Source organism: Drosophila novamexicana, unplaced genomic scaffold, assembly GCF_003285875.2.
Source record: "Drosophila novamexicana strain 15010-1031.04,08,12 unplaced genomic scaffold, DnovRS2.1 tig00002069-arrow-arrow-pilon, whole genome shotgun sequence".
Classification (NCBI taxonomy): Eukaryota; Metazoa; Arthropoda; class Insecta; order Diptera; family Drosophilidae; genus Drosophila; species Drosophila novamexicana.
Genome location: NW_020824935.1, coordinates 12,501 through 36,299, shown reverse-complemented (window position 1 = coordinate 36,299; position 23,799 = coordinate 12,501). Strand labels below are relative to the sequence as shown.

Sequence of the window (23,799 nt, the reverse complement as noted above, 5' to 3'; positions counted from 1 at the left end):
GGGCAATAATAGTAAATAATAAGAGCTAGAGTCACCAAACTTGACATATAGCTTCTAAAATAGAATATATATATGCATTTGATGTTGGAAGAAGAGGGTTCAGGGTATCCCCTAGTCGGGAGCTCCCGACTAGAACCTCTTAATTGTTTTTTTTTTTTAATTTATCGTTGTTACTATTGAAGCAAAAGAGCACATAGCGCGAGCTGAATTTGGTGTTGAAATAAGAGGGTTCAGGGAATCCCTTAGTGGGGAGCTATCGACTAGAACCTCTTACTTGTTTTTATATAAAAATGATAACATTGTAAGTAAAATCAGACCTATGAATAGATTTTAGTTTGATCAGTTTTGGATAGACACAATTTTGGGTTTGGAATTGATATTCCCTAGTCCTGGGACTAGCTGGTGATGATTATAGCTAGGACCTTTCTACTTACTTCTTTCTACTTTGAACTTACAAACTAATTTTTAATATCGAATCAAGTCTGTTGCAATTGTTTAATTTGATATACGTTTAGTACATAAATAAATCTTAAAAAAGTAAAAATGGCTGACTAGTTGCACAATAACGAAAACACAAGTATCACAGTCGTCAAGCGCCGAAAGCAGGAACAACGGAAAAAGTATCACAAAACGTTCACAGGAGAAATAGAAAAACAATTACTTAAAGCAATTCTTCCAAACCATTTGTACGAAATCCTCAAACAAAGGTACTTGCTCCCGTCAAACTACCTGTAAAAACATTCCATGGGAATACAAAAGACTGTTGGACCTTGTGTTCGGCTGAATTGCTCTATGAAGGGCAGCTGAAAGTTATTGAAGCAAGCATCACAAAACCGAAACCAAAAGTAAAATCAAAGTCAATGACGTATAGAGGAAACAAGTAAGAGCTCTCTACTCTGGAGCACACCTGACTTGAAGATACCCTGAACCCGAATCCGAATTCGGTAACATAAATCAAGAAGACATATTTTTTAACAGAAAGTATAAGTAATATAGGTGTGCAGTTTTTATTTCTTGTACCATATTTTGAATTAAAATATGGCATTTTAGTATATCTTATTTCAAGCTCAAGAAAAAATGGATTTTTAAAGCTTTTACTCTGACTTTATTTTTAAGACATGCTTCAACAAGGGTTGTGCATCAATATTGATTGATTTTGAAGGAACTGTTGATATCAAAAATGTAGGGTGTACATTTGAAAGTGGAGAGCCAATAGTTTAAGCTTGGTGTCTTTAGCTCCAACAGCCTCTGAGATAAAGGTGTTACTGACAGATAGACAGCCGAGCATGGCTAATCAGCTTTCAAGGCTCAATATGTGTATACCTTATGCCTACTTCTGCCTCTTAAATATATTTGCACAACGGAAATGTATCTTTTTTATCCATTATTAATGGGTGTAAGGCACAAAAGCAAAAATATTCCTTTACTGTGCATACTAGTTAAGAACTTACATACCAAGCTTGGAGTCCTTAGCTCTTATGATAGATATGCTGCAATATTAAAAGTGTTTATCAAAACTACGAAAAAGGTAAACTTATTCTGCGTTCATATACGAGAATATATATTAAGGTTCAAAAACAGACGGACAAGGCTAGAAAGTCTCAGCTTATCGACTTCATTAAGAATATATATACTTGGGGTCAGCAATCCATTCCTACGCTTGTTACATACAATTGCTCAAAACAATTGTGCCCATTTTGATAGCTTTCAATGAAAAAAGGGTAATGGAACTTACTATAATATTATACTCGAAGCGGGGATCGCGACAGCAAAAAAATTTATTTTTTTAAGCGTTAACAATTTGGAAAACTTAACTGTTGGACATCAACAGCGCTCAATTGTTTTTAGTTAGTTAGAAAAATACTCCTCGGGTATTATGTTCAATATGTAAAAACCAATCGAGCTCTCCTATTATGTATATCCGCTATACATGCGCACACTTTCACACGGCATTCAAGAATATATGTGTGCATGGAAATTATAAAATCGATTTAAGTTTCCACTCAATTACCTGTCGCAGTTGAAAATACAGAAGTGCGGTGTCACCATTGACGGCGGGCATTTGTTTATTTTTTGTTCGCCAGAATTGCAGTAGCTCCACCAAGAATATTGGAAAAAAATATTCTAAAAATATATCTATAAATTGGGTTAAACCCACTCAAGAGATGAAAGGATACCTCTTAATTGGTGAAGCATCTCTATTTCATATAGATATAACATATGCATACAATTTTATAAAATTAACATTATTGAAAATGCAAGTGGTATTTAAGAAATTCGCATCAACTTTAGACACAAAGAAAGAATAAAGCCCAAATTGTCTGAACTCTTCCAAAAATGTTGTCTGAAATTAATAACAAAAAATACATATTTCGTAATTTAAATGACTGAAAATACGACAGCTTTTCAATATATACTTATATGTATATATAAGTCACTTATGAATAGCAGTTCTATTCAGCATATTTAATTGGCATTTGTTGATTATTTGATTGAATTTTTATTGCTATGAATTGCTTTAATGTAAAGGTTTGGAGTTTGGTTTTATGTGTCCTTTGTACGTTGAATAGTTGTCGTGCTGCTGATTGCCAAATTACCACATCTGAAACTGTGCTAGCATTTTGATGATGTTGATTTAAATTCTAACCAGTTCCATTGACCATATAAAAGAAGCCGGGAACTGCTGTCGGAATGACTTTATTGAAGGTACAACCCGTCAAAAGGTTGTGGTAAAAATCGTTATCATTGATTATTTAACAACTTCTTAAGTGGTTTCTTAAGTACAGAAAAAACTTGCCGCTAATATGCGATTAAGTCAAAGTAGCCGCAAGAAAGACGGAGTATATATATTTTTTTGGAGTGTGTGTGTGTGTGTGTGTGTGTGTGTATTTATGTGACTGAGTTTTCCTGCGTGCAGTTAACGCAACTAGGCAAAGTAAAAGGAAGATGTGCGGACCCACAAAGCCAAAGTGAATTGATGAAGCGTTTTTCGAAAACTTTTGTGGGTGCCTTGGAGTAGTTCAGTTCGTACACCCATGAGACGGGGGGACGGCGCAATTTGCAAGCTAAATCGCACGAAGCAAATAATAAAAAAGTTAAGACTGCTACCGCGACCCATGCAAAGTTGCAACAGAAAAAAGCTGTAAAAAAGTCTACGAAAAAAGTCAAAAGAAAAGAACTTAGATGGGATAAACTGGCGTGCTTAAGTAACTGAAATGGTGTTCGCTTAAAGTTCGGTGGTTCCTTTTGCCTGCAAACGGAAATAAGTTCAAGAACTTACAAAAGTCAACAGCGAGCAACACTCGAATCAGGCATTTGTTTGTGTCTGAAACGGGGTTGTCGTTGAGCGATTATGTTCTCAGCAGCTGTTACCAGGCTGTTGGGACAAACTCTTACTTGCTAAATTTTGGTAGTCACAGTTTTAACATTGAATGTGAGTGTTTTGTGCCCATATCGTTGCTCTCCTACTGTTATTAAAACAGTCCAATAATATTGGACCCATTTATTATTCTTATTCTTATAAGATCAAATCATTTTTTTTTAATTTAGATTTCTAAGGAAAATTACAAACTTAGTTTAATTTATATTTATTCGTAGTTAATCAAACAGTCCAATATTATTGGAATCATCCCATTTATATACTTACAAGATTAAACCATGTTTTAATTAAATAATTTCTGGTTTGAAAGAACATGGATTTTCTTGGCTTTTGTATAGTTTCTTTATAACAAAAAAAAGGCATGCCAGATTTGGTTTTATTGCCTCTGCGATTATAAATCAGTTCAGTCTGCATATAATATTACTTTTGAATGCTCAATGCATACAGAGTATAATAATTTCGTTGCCAGCCATCTACAAATTGGGTGATATTCAACAACAGGAATATCCATACAAATGTCTGTATGAATTGCCACTCCGCTGTGCTGTGGCTGTGAGTAGGGAATGCTAATAGCGTGCATTAGACAGGGACACCAAGAACATCATGGCCTGTCGACTAGGACAATAAAATCAGCATTGAAATAGAACTTCCGGCTGTAGCGCAAAAAAGGCCAAAGAAAATCCCAGCGTAATGCAATTTTCATTTTTCTGGTCACGTACGAAAAGTAAATCAATTAAGTTGTCATAAATTGTACTACTGCTACTGCTACTGCTACTGCAGCTGACGACACTTAGCCGCATTCGCATACGCATTCGTCACCACTCCTCGCCCTAGTCCTCGACAACACCCCCCACCGCCCCGCCGTCAGCAGCACCCTTCGCGAGGCGTTTCCATTTGTACCCATCTCCAGTCACGATTTTACATCATTCCTGCGAACTTTTTTGTTGCTCTTATTTTATTTTTTTCTATTTGCACAGCAAATTGAGCGGTATTTGTTTTTACTTTCATTTCTATGCATCTGACTACGCATTCAAGACACCAATAAACTGAACAAGTAAGAGGTTCTAGTCGGGAGCTCCCGACTAGGGGATACCCTGAACCCTCTTCTTCCATCATCAAATGCATATATATATTCTATTTTAGAAGTTAAATGTCAAGTTTGGTGAGTCTTATTATTTACCAAACTTGCAAACTTGCTTAGAAACGGAGTAAGTTATCGATTATCAGAAACAAACTCGATCTGCGCGGGTACTAGGAGCACCTACATCTAAAATTTCAAGTCTCTAGCTCTTATACGTTCTGAGATCCTTGCGTTCATACATACGGCCGGACGGACGGACGGACGGGCAGACAGACGGACATGGCTAGATCGACTCGGCTATTTATGCTGATCAAGAATATATATACTTTATGGGGTCGGAGATGCTTCCTTCTGCCTGTTAAATACATTTGGCTTTCGCACAAATACAATATACCCTTATACCTTTTTTTAATGGGTTCAGGATATAAAAAGGCAAACCCACCGACAAGCCACGAAAAAATACATAAAATATATTATATATAGACGTAAATGTGCGTATAGGTTCTATCAGTATTTACGTGGCCTATCCTCTTTTCGTTCAAAATCTATATACCTCCTCCTCTTTTCGTTCAAAATCTATATACCTATGTTTGGTAAATAGTGACAGATGAATAGCCTTATTGCAACAGAACACTGAAATTGGAATAGAAGTTTTTAATTACGACGAAAGTGAGCCCAACGCCATGAATTGATTTAATTTTTCAAATAACTTCTACATTTGTAGCTAGCTATAACGCGTCTACTCGGAAATCAATAAAGCAGTTACTTTCAATTTCTCCTATACCTTTTTTGTTGACATCTCGTCCCATTTCCAAAATAATAAATTTTGAATTGCTTGAAACGTTACTCAAAAACTAAAAAAAAATATACACCAAATATGGCATGTAGGGCCTTGTATAGAATAAATAATAAATATTAAGCGTAAAGTGCCACTTTAGCATACCACCGTCCGATGAGATGCTAAAAATCTAAATATTATAATAACTAAGGGGTATTTTGGGAGTATTTTGTTGTAAAGCGCGCTTCGCTTTTTATACCCTGAACCCATTAAAAATGGGTATAAGCGTATATTGTATTTGTGCGAAAGCCAAATGTATGTAACATGCAGAAGGAAGCATCTCCGACCCCATAAAGTATATATATTCTTGATCAGCATAAATAGCCAAGTCGATCTAGCCATGTCCGTCTGTCCGTCCGTCCGTATGTATGAACGCAAGGATCTCAGAACCTATAAGAGCTAGATCGAGATCGAGTTTGTTTCCGATAATCGATAACTTACTCTGTTTCCAAGCAATCGATAAAAATCTATAAATAAATAAATAATAAATCGATAAAAATACTTCAAGTATCTTTCATTTCATACCTATCGCCACCTCCCCGCTACCACCCCAGAGCTATAAATCAAGTTAATAACCCAACTTTTATTGCCAACCAATTTAAACTACAATTTAAATGCAATTGACTTTTTCAGAATACACAAATATTCTATGGTACAATAAGATATACTGTAGAAAATTTCATAAGGATCGGTTAAGAAACACCAAACTTATATGCAACTGCGCAATTGAATGGGGCAGCAGCTTTAAGAATTTCAGTATACATGTACACACACACATTCATGCACGTCTGATTCGCATTTTAATAGCATGGTAACTGCATATTTTTTTGTAATGTTATTTTAGTTTCTTTTTTATCATAAGTACTTAAATGTTGGTGTGGCTGCTGAGTAGAGGCATAGCAAGTGGTGCGGTCTGTCGCGAGTTCGAGCCCTGCAAAGGGAACTTTTTTTTTTATTAATTTATTTGGTGTTGGAATAAGAGGGTTCAGGGTATCCCCTAGTCGGGAGCTCCCGACTAGAACCTCTTACTTGTTTCTTTAGAGTTTGTTGTTTCGGATGCGTCTTGACGTAAAAGCTTCTAAGCTGAGTAAATGTTTACTATAAAACAAGTAAGAGGTTCTAGTCGGGAGCTCCCGACTATTGGATATCCTGAACATCAAATGCATATATATATTCTATTTTAGAAGCTATATGTCAAATTTGGTGACTCTAGCTCTTATTATTTACCAAAATTGCCCAAAAAACAGGATATCGGACGGACGGACGGACAGACAGACGGACATGGCTACACGAATATGTATAGCTAGTACATAGTTAAATACACCATGAACGGCTCATACGAAGGTATTGTCCGGGCATCGTCCGCTTATCGTTGCCATTAAGTAAGCTTTACCATCGTATTTTCGGTTGTGAGGCTGTACAAAAGGCTAATCGTCTCCTATCTAGGCAAACCGCAATTTAGTTAAGCTCAAAATGATTGCGTATAATTTGGACGCATTTAGTGTGGCTGAGTGCTATAGAAAATCTGTCGGGCAAGGGAAAATTAGGGGAGGAAATTTTGCTTCTCCTTTTCATTTTTATGCTAGCTGCCACTTTGCAACCGCAACGGGCTTTCGCGTTCATTTTAACAAGGATTATTTACTTCGCGAAAGATTCAATAACAATTTTGAAATGAGAGTAATTCTGTACGGCTTGAGCCGTTGATAAGCTAAAATAATGTCGCTTAAGGCGAAATCTTGGGCTTGTCAATGGTCCTTGACGGCAACAATTGGCCAAAGCAGCTTAAATGCGATATACAAGAAAAGTATGGGAAAAAATTAGGGATATTGGTGTTTGAAGTGTAATTTCTGGTCACTCATCAGCTATATATAAGCAGACCGAATTTACTGAAATGGAGAACCGTTCAACCACTTGAATCTATTTATGTTTGGTTAAAAATAATGTTTGAAGCTCTTACGGGAAAGATGTCTTACGAGTCAATACCACTATTTTTTAGATATGTTCAATATGATAACAGGAGTGCTTCAGTCGAGATTTTTGGCTATCGTGTACCCAAGCCTAATGCAACCACAATCAATCATTCATTTCTGTGAAGTAAACCCATTCAAATTGGCTTAATTCGCACACACTATTCATTTTAGCTTAGCTAAAAATTTGTCATTAATAAAGTATAGTGTGGTTAGTCCAGCACGCAACATAACACGCTGCTAAAAAACCTTTTTGATGAATTACAATTGTCCAAAAAATGTTCATGTACAAATCTAATGGAGTGGTTATTCAATCAATTACCATTCGCCCACAGCATGTCCTTTCAGACCATTATTGACCTGTTTTTGTTTTTCCAAATAGAGGAAATAAACTTTCATGATCTTTGCACATCTCGATTTGATATATCCCTAATACGTGGGTACAGCTGTTAATTTGAGCCGATGAACTTAGATATGTCTGTCAGTCGACATCAGTCAGTCGAGCAAACATTATGTAATTGTTGTTCATTAAAGGAAATAAGCTTCGACATTGTGTCGATTCGGTCGCTTTTGCCTTGTTTTTGTAGGACAATCAACTCTTTCATTATACGACATCAGCACCAACAACGCAGTGCATTTAAAATGCGCCATGCACGAGGAAATGTAATAATTCTTTGCCAACTGTCACTCCATTAGCACCAAATACGACGAATGAGCAGGCGCTACACTACTTGTGCTGTGGAAATAGGGTTAGAGTGGGTGCCTGGACTGTATGGCACCAGCCATTTCCTGGCCCAAGTCAGACGAGTTAGTGGTAGCCGCTTTTAATTTTGAGCTAGATCTGAGGCTTGGAGCATCGTGTACAAGCAGTCGTTCTGTTTGGGCAACGCCCCTCAGCCTGTCGGTGACTATTTTTTAATGTGTATGTGTTTTAGAGTGTATTTCTGAGATAGATTGCACATGTGTGTGGTGACGTACTGCATCGATCTTTGAATGTATCTGCACGTCTGCGTATGCCTATGTATGTATGTGTACCAGTTTGAGGACTGGCGATTTATTTTACACAAGTTTTAATTTCCGGCAAATTTCCTAGTACAATTTCCTCTTTCAGAGCTGCCGTTTCGCTACAGTAGTGCATTGGTCGGATTTCAAGCTAACATCTACAATTCACTCCCTTTTCCCTTTTTAAGGCGTCAAGGTTAATGGGCATATGTGACTGTTTTAGTTTATAAGAAAAATTCTATTAGTGTGCGTACGTAAAATAACATAGGCGAATTGTCCATAGGTTGCAAGAAGAACAAATAAATCGATGTATATTGTTAAAACACTTGTTATATGATAGGTTTTGCGAAAGCTGCATTAAAAAACAAGTAAGAGGTTCTAGTCGGGAGCTCCCGACTAGGGGATACCCTGAACCCTCTTATTCCAACACCAAATAAATTAATAAAAAACAAGTAAGAGGTTCTAGTCGGGAGCTCCCGACTAGGGGATACCCTGAACCCTCTTCTTCCATCATTAAATGCATATATATATTCTATTTTAGAAGCTATATGTCAAGTTTGGTAACTCTAGCTCTTATTATTTACCAAAATTGCCCAAAAACAGGATATCGATATAGATTTTTATCGATTGCTTGGAAACGGAGTAAGTTATCGATTATCGGAAACAAACTCGATCTGCGCGGGAGCTAGGAGCATCTACGTCTAAGTCTCCAGCTCTAGGGTACAAGTAGATATTTAAAACTCAGCATTACAACATTGATTTCTTTTAAACGAGGAACATTCGGTTGCTTCATTAATTAAAAATGTTGTATACCCTTGCAGAGGGTATTATAACTTTGTCGTGAAATGTGTAAATCATAGAAGGAGACATCTCCGACCCTATAAAGTACATAAATTCTTGATCAGTGTCAACATCCGAGTCGATATAGCCATGTCCGTCTGTCCGTCTGTCTGTTTCTATGCGAACTAGTCCCTTAGTTTTAAAGCTATCTTTAAAAAACTTTGCAGAAATCCCTCTTCTTGTTGCACGTAGCACATATGTCAAAACCAGCTGGATCGTGACCACTATATCTTAAAACTGCCATAGGAACGGTCGGTCGAAAATTTTGTTTTTGTATGAAAATAAATGTTGCTTATCAAGATATCTTGACCAAACTCGGCATTAACTATTTTCCCTGTTCTTCTTAGATACGGGCAAAACACTATGAGCATTATGAAATGGTTGGGTCTGCAAGGGTATTAGATTTTCGGCATGCCGAAGATAGCCTTTCTTTCTTGTTTAAAATAACATTAGAGAAGAAACATGCAAGTACATTATTTGAATATAAAGAGTACATCAGGGCTGTAGGGCAATATCTTAGTGGAAGGCCCACCGGCATTTGATAATAATGTGATTACATAGTATGAAATTGAGGTAAAAGTAACAATTCATTATAATAAAAGTTAAAAGAAATAGCTACACTTACCGACTCTCTAGTTCAAACGCAGTGCTAGTCGTAAATCTATGCTTTTGGCTAATTGCCGTCGTTTGTTAATGGAAGCGACACGACACGACTTTGCACGGATCTGCTTTCAACCATGTCGGAGGCAGATGTGCAAAGCTAATAAGCAATAGGTCTTGTGTGCACAACATTTACTAAACAGAAAAAATCACAGCGTCAATCCTAGACAATAAAGATTGAGAAATTGCTTTCCATTTTGGGTGTTTCACTAAAATCGCTTTTTGACAATTCAGTCCAGTGGTTACACAGTCACAGACATTTTGCCCAAAAGCGAATGTTGAATTGAAAATGCCGTTGCTAAGCTGGCAACAGCCACTGAAAATGAAAAACAGCCTTCAGCGACTTGATCTGGTAAAAAATCATTGGATTCCACACACACTGAAAAGCAACGGCCGATGAATGAAAAAATCTACAGAAACAAAACCAACAAGTAAGAAGCTCTAGTCGGGAGCTCCCGACTTGGGGATACCCTGAACCCTCTTCTTCCAACATCAAATGCATATATATATTCTATTTTAGAAGCTATATGTCAAGGTTGGTGACTCTAGCTCTTATTATTTACCAAAATTGCCCAAAAACAGGATATCGATATCGATTTTTATCGATTGCTTGGAAACGGAGCAAGTTATCGATTATCGGCAACAAACTCGATCTGCGCGGGAACTAGGAGCATCTACATCTAAAATTTCAATTTCTCTAGCTCTTATAGGTTCTGAGATCCTTGCGTTCATACATACGGACGGACGGACGGACGGACGGACGGACAGACGGACATGGCTAGATCGACTCGGCTATTGGTGCTGATCAAGAATATATATACTTTAATCTTCTGGCTGTTACATACATTTGGATTTTGCACAAATACAATATACCCTTATACCCATTTTTAATGGGTTCAGGGTATAAAACTAGTAAGGATATTAGAGATAAAGGTGGTCGACAAGAGTATATCCTTTACCAGGACACATTCATACGTATATTTAAAAAAACATTTGAATGACTGTCTTTTTTGCGATTATTATACACATATATTCTTTACTATCTGGCAGATAATGTTGAAGTCCTGTATAAAAAAGACATTTACCCTTTTTACCCATTTTTAAAGAGTTCAGGATACAAAAAGCTACAAGTTTGATTGAACGTATACTTACCTTGTTTCAAAACTGTACGAATACACTGAATGTCCTTAAACTTTAATACAGGCTTGTTTTAACGCATGCTTACTTAAAATCCTACAAATACAAGTGTGTCTTTAGGTTTAATAAGAATTCTTGTTGCCCAAAATTAACATGTTGTAAGCCAGTTGGCCTAACTCGTACAAAAATACATTGATATGTAAAAACACCATATTTGTAAATTCCATCAAGGAATAAGACCATTTGCGTCACTTATTTATACCCATTCCAGGCAGCTGTGAACACAGGGTATAAAAACAATTTGCTTCCAATTGACGGCAATCATCGGCTAGCTGTCATTCCAAATCGGCTCGGTGTACTGCATTTGATGCACATCGAGCTTGATGGTTGTGGCCTTTCATTTAATCTGTATATAGAGGCTCTTTGTCGCTCCATTTCTCGCGCTATTACAAATTTGCAAAGATTATTAGTAAGCTTTCCAATGCTCTTGTTTGCTCTTTTAGGGGATTCCGTGTTACTTTAAAAAAAAAGAAGAATCACTATTGGCGTAAATAAATTTGGTTTGTTTTATATAAAATTCTTTATATAATTATATATATATTATTATTTGGCAATATAAGTAGTCGATAAATGCTTATTATAATTCGTTAAAAAAGAAAGAATCACTATGGGCGCACATGAATTTGGTTTGTTTGATATAAAATGATATATATAATTATATATATATTATTATAAAATGATTATTTGGCAATATAAAAACTCGATATATGTTTATTATAATTCGATCAATTTATTACTTGATATTGATTTTTATAGGCAAGATAATTTGGTTGATTTTAACTTTAATAGTGCAGAAAAAACTGCGCTCATGCGTGCAAACGGCCAGATGTACGGTCCTTGCATGAATATAAATTCCCCTGAAATGATCGCTAAACATTCAAAAACATGTGCTTGTAGGTTTATCCGGCATACAAACGAAACATTTCTGTTGTTATCGATACCCAAAGGAATTAAAATTTTAATAGTTTATTTTTAATTTATTTTTCCTAACATAGACTAAAAGGACAAATAAGGGACAACTTAAATGAAAAATCAAAGTTTTGCTTCGTTTTTGTATTATACAATTAAACTTATTTAAGTTGATTTTTTGTTTTTGCCGTTCCACTGGACGCTGTCTGCAACTCGCAACTTGTTATTTCGTAAATTGTTCACATCCTGCAAAACATTCCAGTGAATGGCGCTTCGCCATTCTAAGTGTATATTATATTATCAGTATCCAGCACGCAGTTTACAGCCAACTGCAACTAAACATAGCAGTACACAACGAAAAGCCGATAACTTTGGCCATAATTCATCTTGTGGGGGCTTGAAAGACCTTTCAACTGCCGCTCAGTTGCCGAATATGGTTTTGCGCTGGCTGGGTACAACTGTTTGGCGGCAGCCATTTTTATGCCTGGCCTTTATAAGTTTATATTTCTGTCTTTTTCATGTCTAAATATGATACATGCCCCTGCCACGCGTTGCAGTTGCAAGTACTGCAAAAGCAGCCTAAAGTAACTCCTGTTCGCCCGTGACTAATGCTCTACTGCTCAAGTTGACTATCGCGTTGCTCAGCTTGTTTCAATTTTTCTACCATAGTTGATACCGAGAAACAGACTGTTTGGAGCAAACAGAACGGCAAAGGAAAAACTGCCGACCCCTGCACATTTTCTTTAGCTGTTTGAATTTCCTGCGCTCGAAAGCATGCTACAGATCTGGCAGCAGCAGCAGCAGTACATGCTCTCTTATTCGCTGATGGTGTAAATTTCTTGAAAGTTGCAAACTTGTGCATTGTTGTTGCAGTTGAAGTTATTGTTGCATTGAAAGTTCAATGTTCCGTTTTACTGTCCCTTCGAGGCTTGTGGCAGGCAGCTGTCGCTGTTGTTAACCTCCGACTTGTCTACGTAACCCCTTTTTTGGGTGCCAATTCTGGCATAAATCATGCTGAAGCTAAATTAGTTAATAAATCACAGAATAAGTAGCCCTGCTCCGTTATGTATTAAAAATGTATTAAAAAAGAAAATACAGTTAAGGAAAACTGATATATTTTGTATACTCTGCACCCATACAAATGATTACAAATATTATTATTAACATATATGTATGTATGTGCACAACTATTTTCCTGTAACGATTTATGCAAACACATATTAAATACACTATCCGTTGTTTCTTATATACATATATGATAAATAAATGTACCATAAACAGATATTCTTATCTTCTTATATAACTGCTTGTGATTTCTCGCTTTTAGACTTTTTACACAATTCTCGTGAGAATATCAGGGCTTCTAATATTTAATTTAGTATATTTAACAGTTGCAATTTGGTTGTTTCAATACAGGCTTATTCCAGACGATTTAAATTAAAAATATTTTACAAATAAAAGTTGTGGTAAAAGGGGGTTGAAATCAGCACACACACAGGTTGTAATGAAGTTATTTGATTCGTTTGATACGGCAAAGCCATAACATCCTCATCTCTCATCATCTACGTTCGCAAGTACGTTACAATTTACACTGTCTGTTTGGATATGCATTTGTCGATTTACATTGCAAAATTGTTGTTTATATACGCACGGAGATCAGGATCTGTCCAGACCCTTTTTTCTACTATATACAAGCATACAAACATACAAACATTCATACACACATACATACATACATACACACATACATATATACATGCAAATGTACGTACTTTCATGCACAGACGATTACATTGAACCGCTTTTGAGCGCATTTTTGAAAATATTTGTGAAAAATATTTCGCATTCAAACGGATTGAAACGCACAAAAACAAACATTCACATACAATCTCTGCTCCCATTTCATTTAATTTTGTTTGCAGGCAAAGGCCATGCGCCACAATTTTTGCAATGAAAAATATCCGTGGATAGTGAAGCGCTGGAATGCAATTGAATGATACGGGTCGACACGACCACTGATTATCTTGGACCCAAATATGAAAAAATGAAATCTTGTAAGACCCGATATTCTGACGCGTGATTATGAGGTGGTACAAATCTACAACCGCGACTTAATTTTCGGAATTTTTTGTAGATTTGATGCTATCACAAATTGTATACAAAATTAATATCATAATCAAGAACATTTTCTCAAGTCATATTTGCGCGTCAAAGGCAATTTTACGGTAGACTCCGACTTAAACGGTGTGCGGCAAAGAGATTGTAAACATTTAGTCTCAACTGGAAAGTTTTCAAGCCGCATAAGGCAACAGACACATTCTTTAGATTCTGAAGGAATTTTTAATATTTTAATGTGCATAAAAGACACAGAGCGTGACGGCAGACAGCACAGAATAGAACGTAAAGTTGCCAGAAAGATGCTCCTTTAAATAGCTAAAATGACGGGTAAGTCTTGTCGTTCACGTGGGCTGCGTGGACATTAGAGCGAAGCCCACTGTCAGAGCAGCAAAATTATTTTGTAATAAATTTTGTGACATATTTCCATGAATGTGAAAAAAAAATGCTGAAAGGAAGGATGTTGCAGCGATTCTGGCAACACACAAAGAAGACTTCAGACAGGTAACAGCTGCCCAGCCCGCTCGGGCGTAGGCGGTTTTATGTTTGTCAGTTTGCTTCTTGCGGATAGACACTCAGACATACACCAATATATATTAAATGCACATCAGTGTTAAGTAATAGCAACTTAAATTGTCTACGAAAATATCTGCCAAAGCGAGTTGTTGCCTAAATAAAAGCAAATAAAATGTGTCACTAAGCGCAGAGCGGGACGAACCAATTTTGCAATATGACGTGACCGTGACTTTATGACGTTTTGATTTATATATTATTGAAAAAGTTTTGTCGCAGGCAAAAAAAATCACGCGCTAGTACCAACAATCACGTAGGTGACAGCTTCAAGACTCTCACACCACCCCAGATACGCGCAGTAAGCTCATAAATAATTTTTACCCAAAAAGTTGATACTGAAGCCGAAGCGTTCAGCAATGGAGCGATATTAATTTTTAATGTGCTCCGTAAAGGAATCATATGCTGCTTAATAGCGTTGTAAGTGATATCAATGTTTCCGGCTACATTCCCGTAGCCTTCAACCTTATAGATTAGAGCCAATGCCGATGCAATATATACGTACATATAGCCCAACCCTGGCCTGGGGCAGGACCCACAGCCTCAAAAAACTTTTCGTTCAATTGATTTGACGATGGGCTCCGTGCTAGCGCACTTTCGGGTGGCTACGCTGTGCATTTGCCAACCCCTCTCGATCTGTCAGTTATTTTTGGAATGGAAATTAATTAAAAAAGTTTTTAATCAGCCTTCGAATGTGTCAGCGCGCTATACAAAAGATAAAAATTTGAGTTTCTTCTCCTACTGGCGCTGGCGTCTTAGTGGGAGTGTTATTTTATTGAAAAGTCCAGTAACTAGTAGGAGAAACTTCAATTACCCAACAATAAAAATATTTAAAAAATGTATATATTTACGGGATTGTTGTAATTTACATCACTTTGATTACCACATTTTTCCTCAATATTACACTCTGCTTGCACACTGGGAAATTTTATAAAAACTGTTGCTGAGCCTTGTTTCATTTTCCTTTTGAAGTATTTAGCACACTTTTATTGTAACATATTACTAATTCATAAGTCTACCCTCTACACCTCTGTTCATAAACCCACAAATAAGCCTGCGAAAGCCTATAAACCAACTTCAGTTTCTGTAGCTCCTACAATTACTTAAATATGTTTAACAAGTAAGAGGTTCTAGTCGAGAGTACCCGACTAGGGGATATCCTGAACCCTCTTCTTCCAACATCAAATGCATATATATATTCTATTTTAGAAGCTATTTGTCAAGTTTGGTGACTCTAGCTCTTATTATTTACCAAAATTGCCCAAAAAACAGGATATCGATATCGATTGCTTGGAAACGGAGCAAGTTATCGATTATCGGAAACAAACTCGATCTGCGCGGGAGCTAGGAGCATCTACATCTAAAATTTGAAAAATGTCTCTAGCTCTTATAGGTTCTGAGATCCTTGCGTTCATTCATACGGACGGACGGACGGACAGACAGACGGACATGGCTAGATCGACTCGGCTATTGATGCTGATCAAGAATATATACACTTTATGGGGTCGGAAATGCTTCCTTCTGCCTGTTACATACATTTGGATTTTGCACAAATACAATATACCCTTATAACCATTTTTAATGTGTTCAGGGTATAAAAAACTTTTGTAATGATGTCAACAAAACAATTAATTCCTCTAGCTAGGTCAAGCTATCATTGGCTTCTCTCTACCAACCACTCTTACTTGTGTTCTGCCTGTGTAAGAATTTATATAAATTTACTGAATATCATAACATTTATATTAACACTTTATTTAATACGGGAGAATGACAATGAGCGCCGTAAAATTACATTCAGCCGGACGTAGAACCAAAGGTACATTGCATAAACCAATATACTCTCATTTACGTTGTATAAGTATGTACAAAGCAGCACCTTTTTCTTTTTTTTCGCATAAGCTTGAATGTCAGTAGATGTGCTATGTGTTCGCTGATAAAAAGTTTTAATTTATGTCAAAAGCTTTTGCCAAGAATTTTAATATGCGCACAATTTTTGCAAAGTTGTCTTTGTCACTTATGTACTTGGGTATCCCGTCTATCCTTAGCACACTGGCAGTGTCACAGGCTCTCAGATTCCAAGCTATCGAATTCTTTAGGGCACCGAATTTTGTAGCTGAAGTTCAGTTCCCTTTCTGCTTATGGCATGCGAAATCAACTCAAGATGAATATTATCAATAGTTTAATACATGATTATAATGTTAACTATTTAAGATAAATTAAATATACGTATAAACATTTGTATATATATTTCTATATATAAAATTGTTTGGCCAAACTGTCATGGCTTGTAAAATTCCAGCTGCAATAATAGAAAATTTATGAAGAAAGATTCAAAGTCCCAAGTAAATACCCCTACTAAACTTCCATACCTATCCGATTGAAATTAATAACCTTTATCCTTTCATCAAAAAGTTGTTCTGCCCGGTAACTAGGTATAACTAGGGAGTTATAGCCGATACTAATCTTCTACTGCGCGGGCTTTACCGAAAAGGATTTTAATGCTGACCATTAATATATAAAATTAATAAAGTCGTAGGTAATTCCTGTTTTGTGTATAAATTTGCACAAAACCATTATATTCGTTGGGTATATTTTTATGGTATTTTTCGCTGATATCCTTTTTAATCAGTTCTATTTTGTGTAGCTTATAGCAATATATGATATGCTTTGTTGCTCAAGCAAGGGCATGAGAAGTTTATGTTGACCATAACACGTTTCTTTTGACAAAACGGCAGATGGAGCTTTGCCTCAAAGTATCTATAATAATGTTGAGAATGCTAGGCGCATGCGTCACATATAAAGAGGCTGTTCAGTAAATACCTGATGACATAAAACAGTACTGTTTTGATATCTTCTGAAAATGCAATATTTATACCCGACTACAGTGCAGCATAGCAGCAGCAATATACATATGTTTGACTAAATTTCATTAATTATATAAATTACCGGAAAGTACCATACCTATGCCCAAATCAGAGTGTTCTCGGACACACCTCGAATAACGTTTTTGTTTGAGCTTTACAAGTTTCTTGCCTTATTAGCAAATTCACAACAGGCTACGAGCTTAAATTCAACACAGTCACCAATTCGTATAGAGACTACAGCTTACAGGTATGTTAAAATAGTCGATGTTGAAACCAATAAGCTTTTTAAAATATGTAAGCTTTGACAAATTTGTGTATTGAACAAACATTCTCAAAAAGCGTTTCTAAAGCTTTTCATAGACAACATATTGGTGCAGTAACAAACAACGAAATTTTCTTATTGTACAAGGAACACAAACCAGCAATAATGGCTTCCTCCAAGCAGAGATTACAAGCTCACTCTTCTGCTAATTATCGGTCCACCCAAAGCAGCCGATCCAGCCCAGGTAGCCAAGGTAGTAATGAGAGCCATGGTAGCAAAGAAACGACAGATAATGTGCTCGGTCAGAACGAGGAAGTCAGCCCGACCACCCAAAAGTCATCCAGCAGCATTATAAGTGACTTTGCGCATCTTCGCCCGCGCGGCGGTCTTCGGGGAAAGTCCTACTGGCGCGACGTCATTGATGAAGTGGAGTTTGCAGTTCACTGCGTTTCGCAGCCACGATTGCCAATAATCGACTACTCACTAGTCCTGCCCCCACACCTACGCGAGCGCGTAAAGCAGATACAGACCTACGACTATTCCACTTCAGATGACGTTGTTTTTATTCGAGATGAGATGCGTGAGGAGCGGCCGCATGATTATCAGATTGCTAGTGAACAGGACAGCCGGGAAGAGGGACAGGAAGGGGCTGCTCTTGTGAGTACCATTAGTGATATTAATACACTAATTAATTTAAATATACTTATGTGTATATCTTTCAAAATCTGGGCTGTCCTTTATAGCTAACGGACCGAAAGAAATTAGAAGAACATTTTAGTGAAAGCCAACACTCAGATATAGTGCGCATGGATCATGAATTTGAGAAGTTTGATCTTAGGTTAGATGAGCCCGTTGGTCACACGCATCGCAGTATCGACAAAACTAGCTGGTATGCGAAGTTTCTGTGCGCTTCCCGCGACGAACGTGTATGCTGGGACTCGCGAGTGGAGCGATCCAAGGCGGGTGATTCGGCGTACACACTTGACGAGCAGGCAGAGAATCTCATGGACGCGGTAACATAAAATTCATAAAATTGTAAAAATTGCAATCTACATTTAACTTATAGTCAGCTGAGCGCTTTATTCACTGGCTCAATTCTATCGGTTCAATGGATACGTCTATGACACCAGAGAAGGTAAAGAACTTATTTTCAATCAAAGGTGATCGAACGCTTCTTGCATCAGTTAAAACAGACCCAAAGGAAGTCAACGCCATAGCGCAAACAGTTGCCGACAAATGGAATAAACCCCATGTAATGATTAATCGAAATTGGAATGCCTTCACCTTGTATACCTTCTTTTACTTACTTTACTTTAACAGATGGCAATTGAGCTCAAGTATGAAAAACACATCAACGACCATGCAATGCGTGTGACCCACAAGCCGCTTCTTAGCGCCTTTGGTCGAACTGTACCTCTTAAGGAACGACCTTGGATAAAGCGCTCTGGTGATAAGGTCATCGAAACAGTTTACCCGAACGATCTGCTTACTCGAGAAAAAATATTTAAAGGCATTACTCACCTGCGTAGCACTACAGCGCTTATTGATTTTTATTTAAACAATCCAAAATTGGCCCGACCTCTATATTTACTTCAAGGTGGTGATTTCCAGGAAACAAACACAAGCGAATCGGTCATGGAAATACCCCTTTATGAATATCTAGGTCTACGCTATTAGCAGGGAATAAGCCGATTATTTTCATTAGGCTTACGCATATTTGAGCGTTATACAAAATCAGTTGAAATCATATAAATTAATAGTTTTGTGTTAGCTGAAAAATATATTTGAATCATATCAAAATATGCGCACACAATTTAGAAGTTGTTTACCGAGTTTAAATGAGTAAAAGTTAAACAAGCGGAAAATATGTATTTGCAATATGGTTAATGAAACTCGATTAAATACAATTAATGGTTCAGTTTTTGTTTTTACACTATGCTGGGTTTTAAGCCCGGAACTCATTAAAAATTAGTAAATACAGTATCATGTTTTTGTGCAAATTTATATTACAGACATCCAAATTCCTATCGATCCATGCCCATCTTTTCGCCCATCCATGTTTCAACTCTTTCCGTCTAACCCATGGTCTTGTGGGCCACGATGAAGAAGCAGAGCTGCTTGTCAAGCACTCCCGACTAGAGTTTATTTGCGTATATTAATAGACAAGCAATAGCTATAAAATGAAAAATACGTACACATGTGGGTGTGTATGCATATAGGTTTTTTTTTGTACATATATGCATGCATGTATGTATGTATGTATGTATGTATGTATATATGTATGTATGTATGTGTGTATGTATGTTTGTACATATCTATGTACACATGTATGTATGTATGCATGTTTGCATATATGTCTTATATATCTTTGGATCACATTTCTACCGAGGAGGCTGGCATTCTGCGAAAAGTGTGAAACACGTCTCAAATCATTTTTCATATAGATCCTTGAAAATAAATTTGAGTGCGAAACGTCACTCAGCAAATCTTTGACCCCTATTTCCACCAAGCAGGAATGCATTTTTCTAAAAGTGTAAAACACCCCTCAAATGAATTGGAAAAAAGATCTTTTAAAATGAGTTTTAGGCCGTTCGGATGGTAACCAAAAAAGTTACTAAAAACGTTTTTAACGATTTTTCCACACTTGCGCGAGGCATTTCTCGAAACACTAACTTCCCAGCTCGTACTGTTTGAGCTGTGCCTTGATCACCAATTAGCTAGTCAGTCACGACAAACAGGTATTCCTGACTCAAACTTATTTGTTATGACTATAACATTATACATTAAAAATCATACAAAAGTATATTAATTCACAAACACAGGCGATAAATATAAAATTAAAACAAGTAAGAGGTTCTAGTCGGGAGCTCTCGACTAGGGGATAACCTGAACCCTCTTCTTTCAACATCAAATGAATATATACATTCTATTTTATAAGCTATATGTCAAGTTTGGTGACTCTAGCTCTTATTATTTACCAAAATTTCCCAAAAAACAGGATATCGTATAGATTTGTATCGATTGCTTGGAAACGGAGTAAGTTATCGATTATCGGAAACAAACTCGATCTGCGCGTGAACTAGGAGCATCTACATCTAAAATTTCAAGTCTCTAGCTCCTTTAGGTTCTGAGATCCTTGTATGTATATACGGGCGGACGGAAGGACAGACAGACGTACATGGCTAGATCGACTTCGCTGATCAAGAATATATATACTTTATGGGGTCGGAGAAGCTTCCTTCTGCCTGTTACATACATTTGGATTTTGCACAAATACAATATACCCTTATACCCATTTTTAATGAGTTCAGGGTATAAAAAAACTATAATATGTATACACTATTCTAGAAGCAACATGCCAAATTGGGTTACCTTAAAATCTTAGAGATTTGCAAAAAAAAAAGTGGCTTTAATATCAATTTTTATTGCTTGCTTGGAAACGGGGTAAGCTATCAATAATCGGTAACAAACTTGTACTGCGCCTGCACTAGGAGGACCTACGTTCTAAATTTCAAGTCTCTAGCTCTTATAGGTTCTAAGATCCTTGTTGTTCATACATATGAACAGACGGTCGAACAGATAGGCGGACATGGCTAGATCAATTTGCCTAGTGATGCTGATCAAGAATATATATACTTTATGGGGTCTGAGATGCTTCCAGGCGGAACCTGTAACATACACTTGCACAAAAACATTATACCCTTTTTACCCATTTTTCATAGGTTCAGGATATAATAACATACTGTTGTCTTTGCAACCACACTTCTATTTTGTACTGACAGGCTTCACAGCACGTTCATCTCATCAAGCCGTTATCTCTTCTTTTATAAATATGAACGAGTTTTGAAACTTTCTGTCTTTGCATGGGGCTGTTGCAAGGATCAATAAATCTGTGTCACCTTCAATAATCGCAAAGTTTGACATACTCATATCTTTTTGACATTGGGATATAACACCCATGTAGGAAAAAAAATCAGGCGACCTTCTTTTTAGTTAAGTTTTGCATATAATATAGTTTGGCTTGCGGCTTATGCTTAGCTTATGTACGTGGTGTCCTCATGTTTGGATAGCAATGAGTCGGAAATCAAACGGTTTCCCTCCAATTGAGCACAGTTTCATCTTCATCGTCGGTTTAAGCGACAGCCGTATTCACGACGTGATGGAGAGCTTGTGCACACAACCAAATGAATTTCAGCATGACAGTAATCGGCAAAATTAAACAATTTTGGTTCACATCAACGAAGTACGGAAGGAAAAGGCTATCTTGCATATGCCAGTGAATGGAACTAAAGTGCTTTGATAAAATGTAATAAAACAAGTAAGAGGTTCTAGACGGGAGCTCCCGACTAGCGGATACCCTGAACCCTCTTCTTCCAACATCAAATATATATATATATATATATATATATATATATATTTATTCTATTTGAGAAGCTATATGTCAAGAATGGTGACTCTAGCTCTTATTATTTACCAAAATTGCCCAAAAAACAGGATATCGATATCGATTTTTATCGATTGCTTGGAAACGGAGTAAGTTATCGATTATCGGAAACAAACTCGATCTGCGCAGGCCCTAGGAGTACCTACTTCTAAAATTTCAAGTCTCTAGCTCTTATAGGTTCTGAGATCCTTGCGTTCATATATACGGACGGACGGACAGACAGACGGACATGACTAGATCGACTCGACTATTGATGCTGATCAAGAATATATATACTTTATGGGGTCGGAGAAGCTTCTTTCTGCCTGTTACATACATTTGGATTTTGCACAAATACAATATACCCTTATACCCATTTTTAATGGGTTCAGGGTATAATAAAGGGAATTAGATATTTTGCAGTTCATTGAAAACGTTTGGACTCAAACGACGGACGCAAGTGATTGACAAGGGTTGATAAGCATTTTATCCTGCTCGCTAGTGCTTTAGTTGCTTATTTCGTTGGCGCTGTCTACAACGCCCAACATGTTTATTTCGGCTTGGTATGGGTGGTAGCTTTTCCACTGTGTATATAAGTGTAGTGGTCGCAAGACCAAATACTGTCGACTTAGTGACCAACTCAACGATCAAAAGAATAACCGGGTTGTGGTTAATTAAGTATCCAAAATGCATTTGTCCATGCTATTCTATGATGTCGTGGCTATTTGTTTGTGACAGTATGTATTGAAGCATTGAACCGTGGAATATGTATAAAAGCTGGTTGCCTTCACTGCACTGGTCTTGGGACTCACCTCGGTTTTATTTTACAGAAAGAACTCACGTGTTCTAATATTTAATTATGCATATCATACAACTTGAAAGCAGAATGGATATCGGGTTTCTAAGTAAATTACAAGGCAATTCCCAATTAAAACAACACGAGAAATTACGTATATAGATGTAATGCCCCTGTAGACGGACAACTGGACTGATGATGCTGATCAAGATTGTGTACACTATATGAGGTCGAAGATGGCTTCTTTTATGCGGTACACATTGCATGACAAAAGTATAGTGTATATGTATTTTGACAGCAGTTGTGAGATATGATTATTCCCCGGCAATTCTTTTGCAGAATAGCTGGCTTGGTAAATAAACTATAAATCGACCATCGTTAATAGAACATTTTTATTTCTAGAATCACAATATCCCAGATATTATAATTAAAATGTGTATGTTGGAGATCCTGAAGTTTGAGGCTAATATTTATTTCCAAGGATCTTTCTGAATATTCAATTGTGACGCGCTTCACACTTTAAGCAGAATCCAAGCTTCCTCGGTGAAAATGAGCATCAATAATTTGTTGAGCGACGCTTTAATTTTGGACAAAGGTATTAACGGAGTAGTTTTAAATTTCATCGGCTTCAAAATTATTTGCAAAGCCCTACATAAGATCTTAGTGAATACGTGTTTAACTCGCAACTGTGGAAATTTCACAGAAAAAGGTGTATGCAATTATTTTTTTTATTTTTTCATTTTGAAAGATCTTTGTAAAAACTTTATTTGGTAATCTTTTCGCACTTGTGAAAAGATAGTATTGGTAGTGTTAAATTTTGCACATTCAATAAATTATATTATAATGACAAACAACACCAATCATACGGATATTTTTATACAGACTGAGTATGTATA

General features: G+C 36.8%; 1 protein-coding gene across 2 annotated transcripts; it reads left to right on the top strand.

The window, feature by feature from the left end:
- Positions 1 to 17,688: 17,688 nt before the first annotated feature.
- Positions 17,689 to 19,559, top strand: LOC115768911. Of its 2 annotated transcripts, XM_030713639.1 has the most exons (5): positions 17,689 to 17,716; positions 17,773 to 18,341; positions 18,428 to 18,697; positions 18,751 to 18,936; positions 19,005 to 19,559. In XM_030713639.1, the coding sequence occupies exons 2-5, from the start codon at positions 17,850 to 17,852 to the stop codon at positions 19,359 to 19,361; spliced, it is 1,305 nt and encodes a 434-aa protein (XP_030569499.1). In that variant the 5' UTR covers positions 17,689 to 17,716; positions 17,773 to 17,849; the 3' UTR covers positions 19,362 to 19,559. The 2 variants fall into 2 exon arrangements, with proteins under 2 accessions (XP_030569499.1, XP_030569498.1); XM_030713638.1 differs by lacking the exon at positions 17,689 to 17,716 and having other exon boundaries at positions 17,727 to 18,341.
- Positions 19,560 to 23,799: the final 4,240 nt, after the last annotated feature.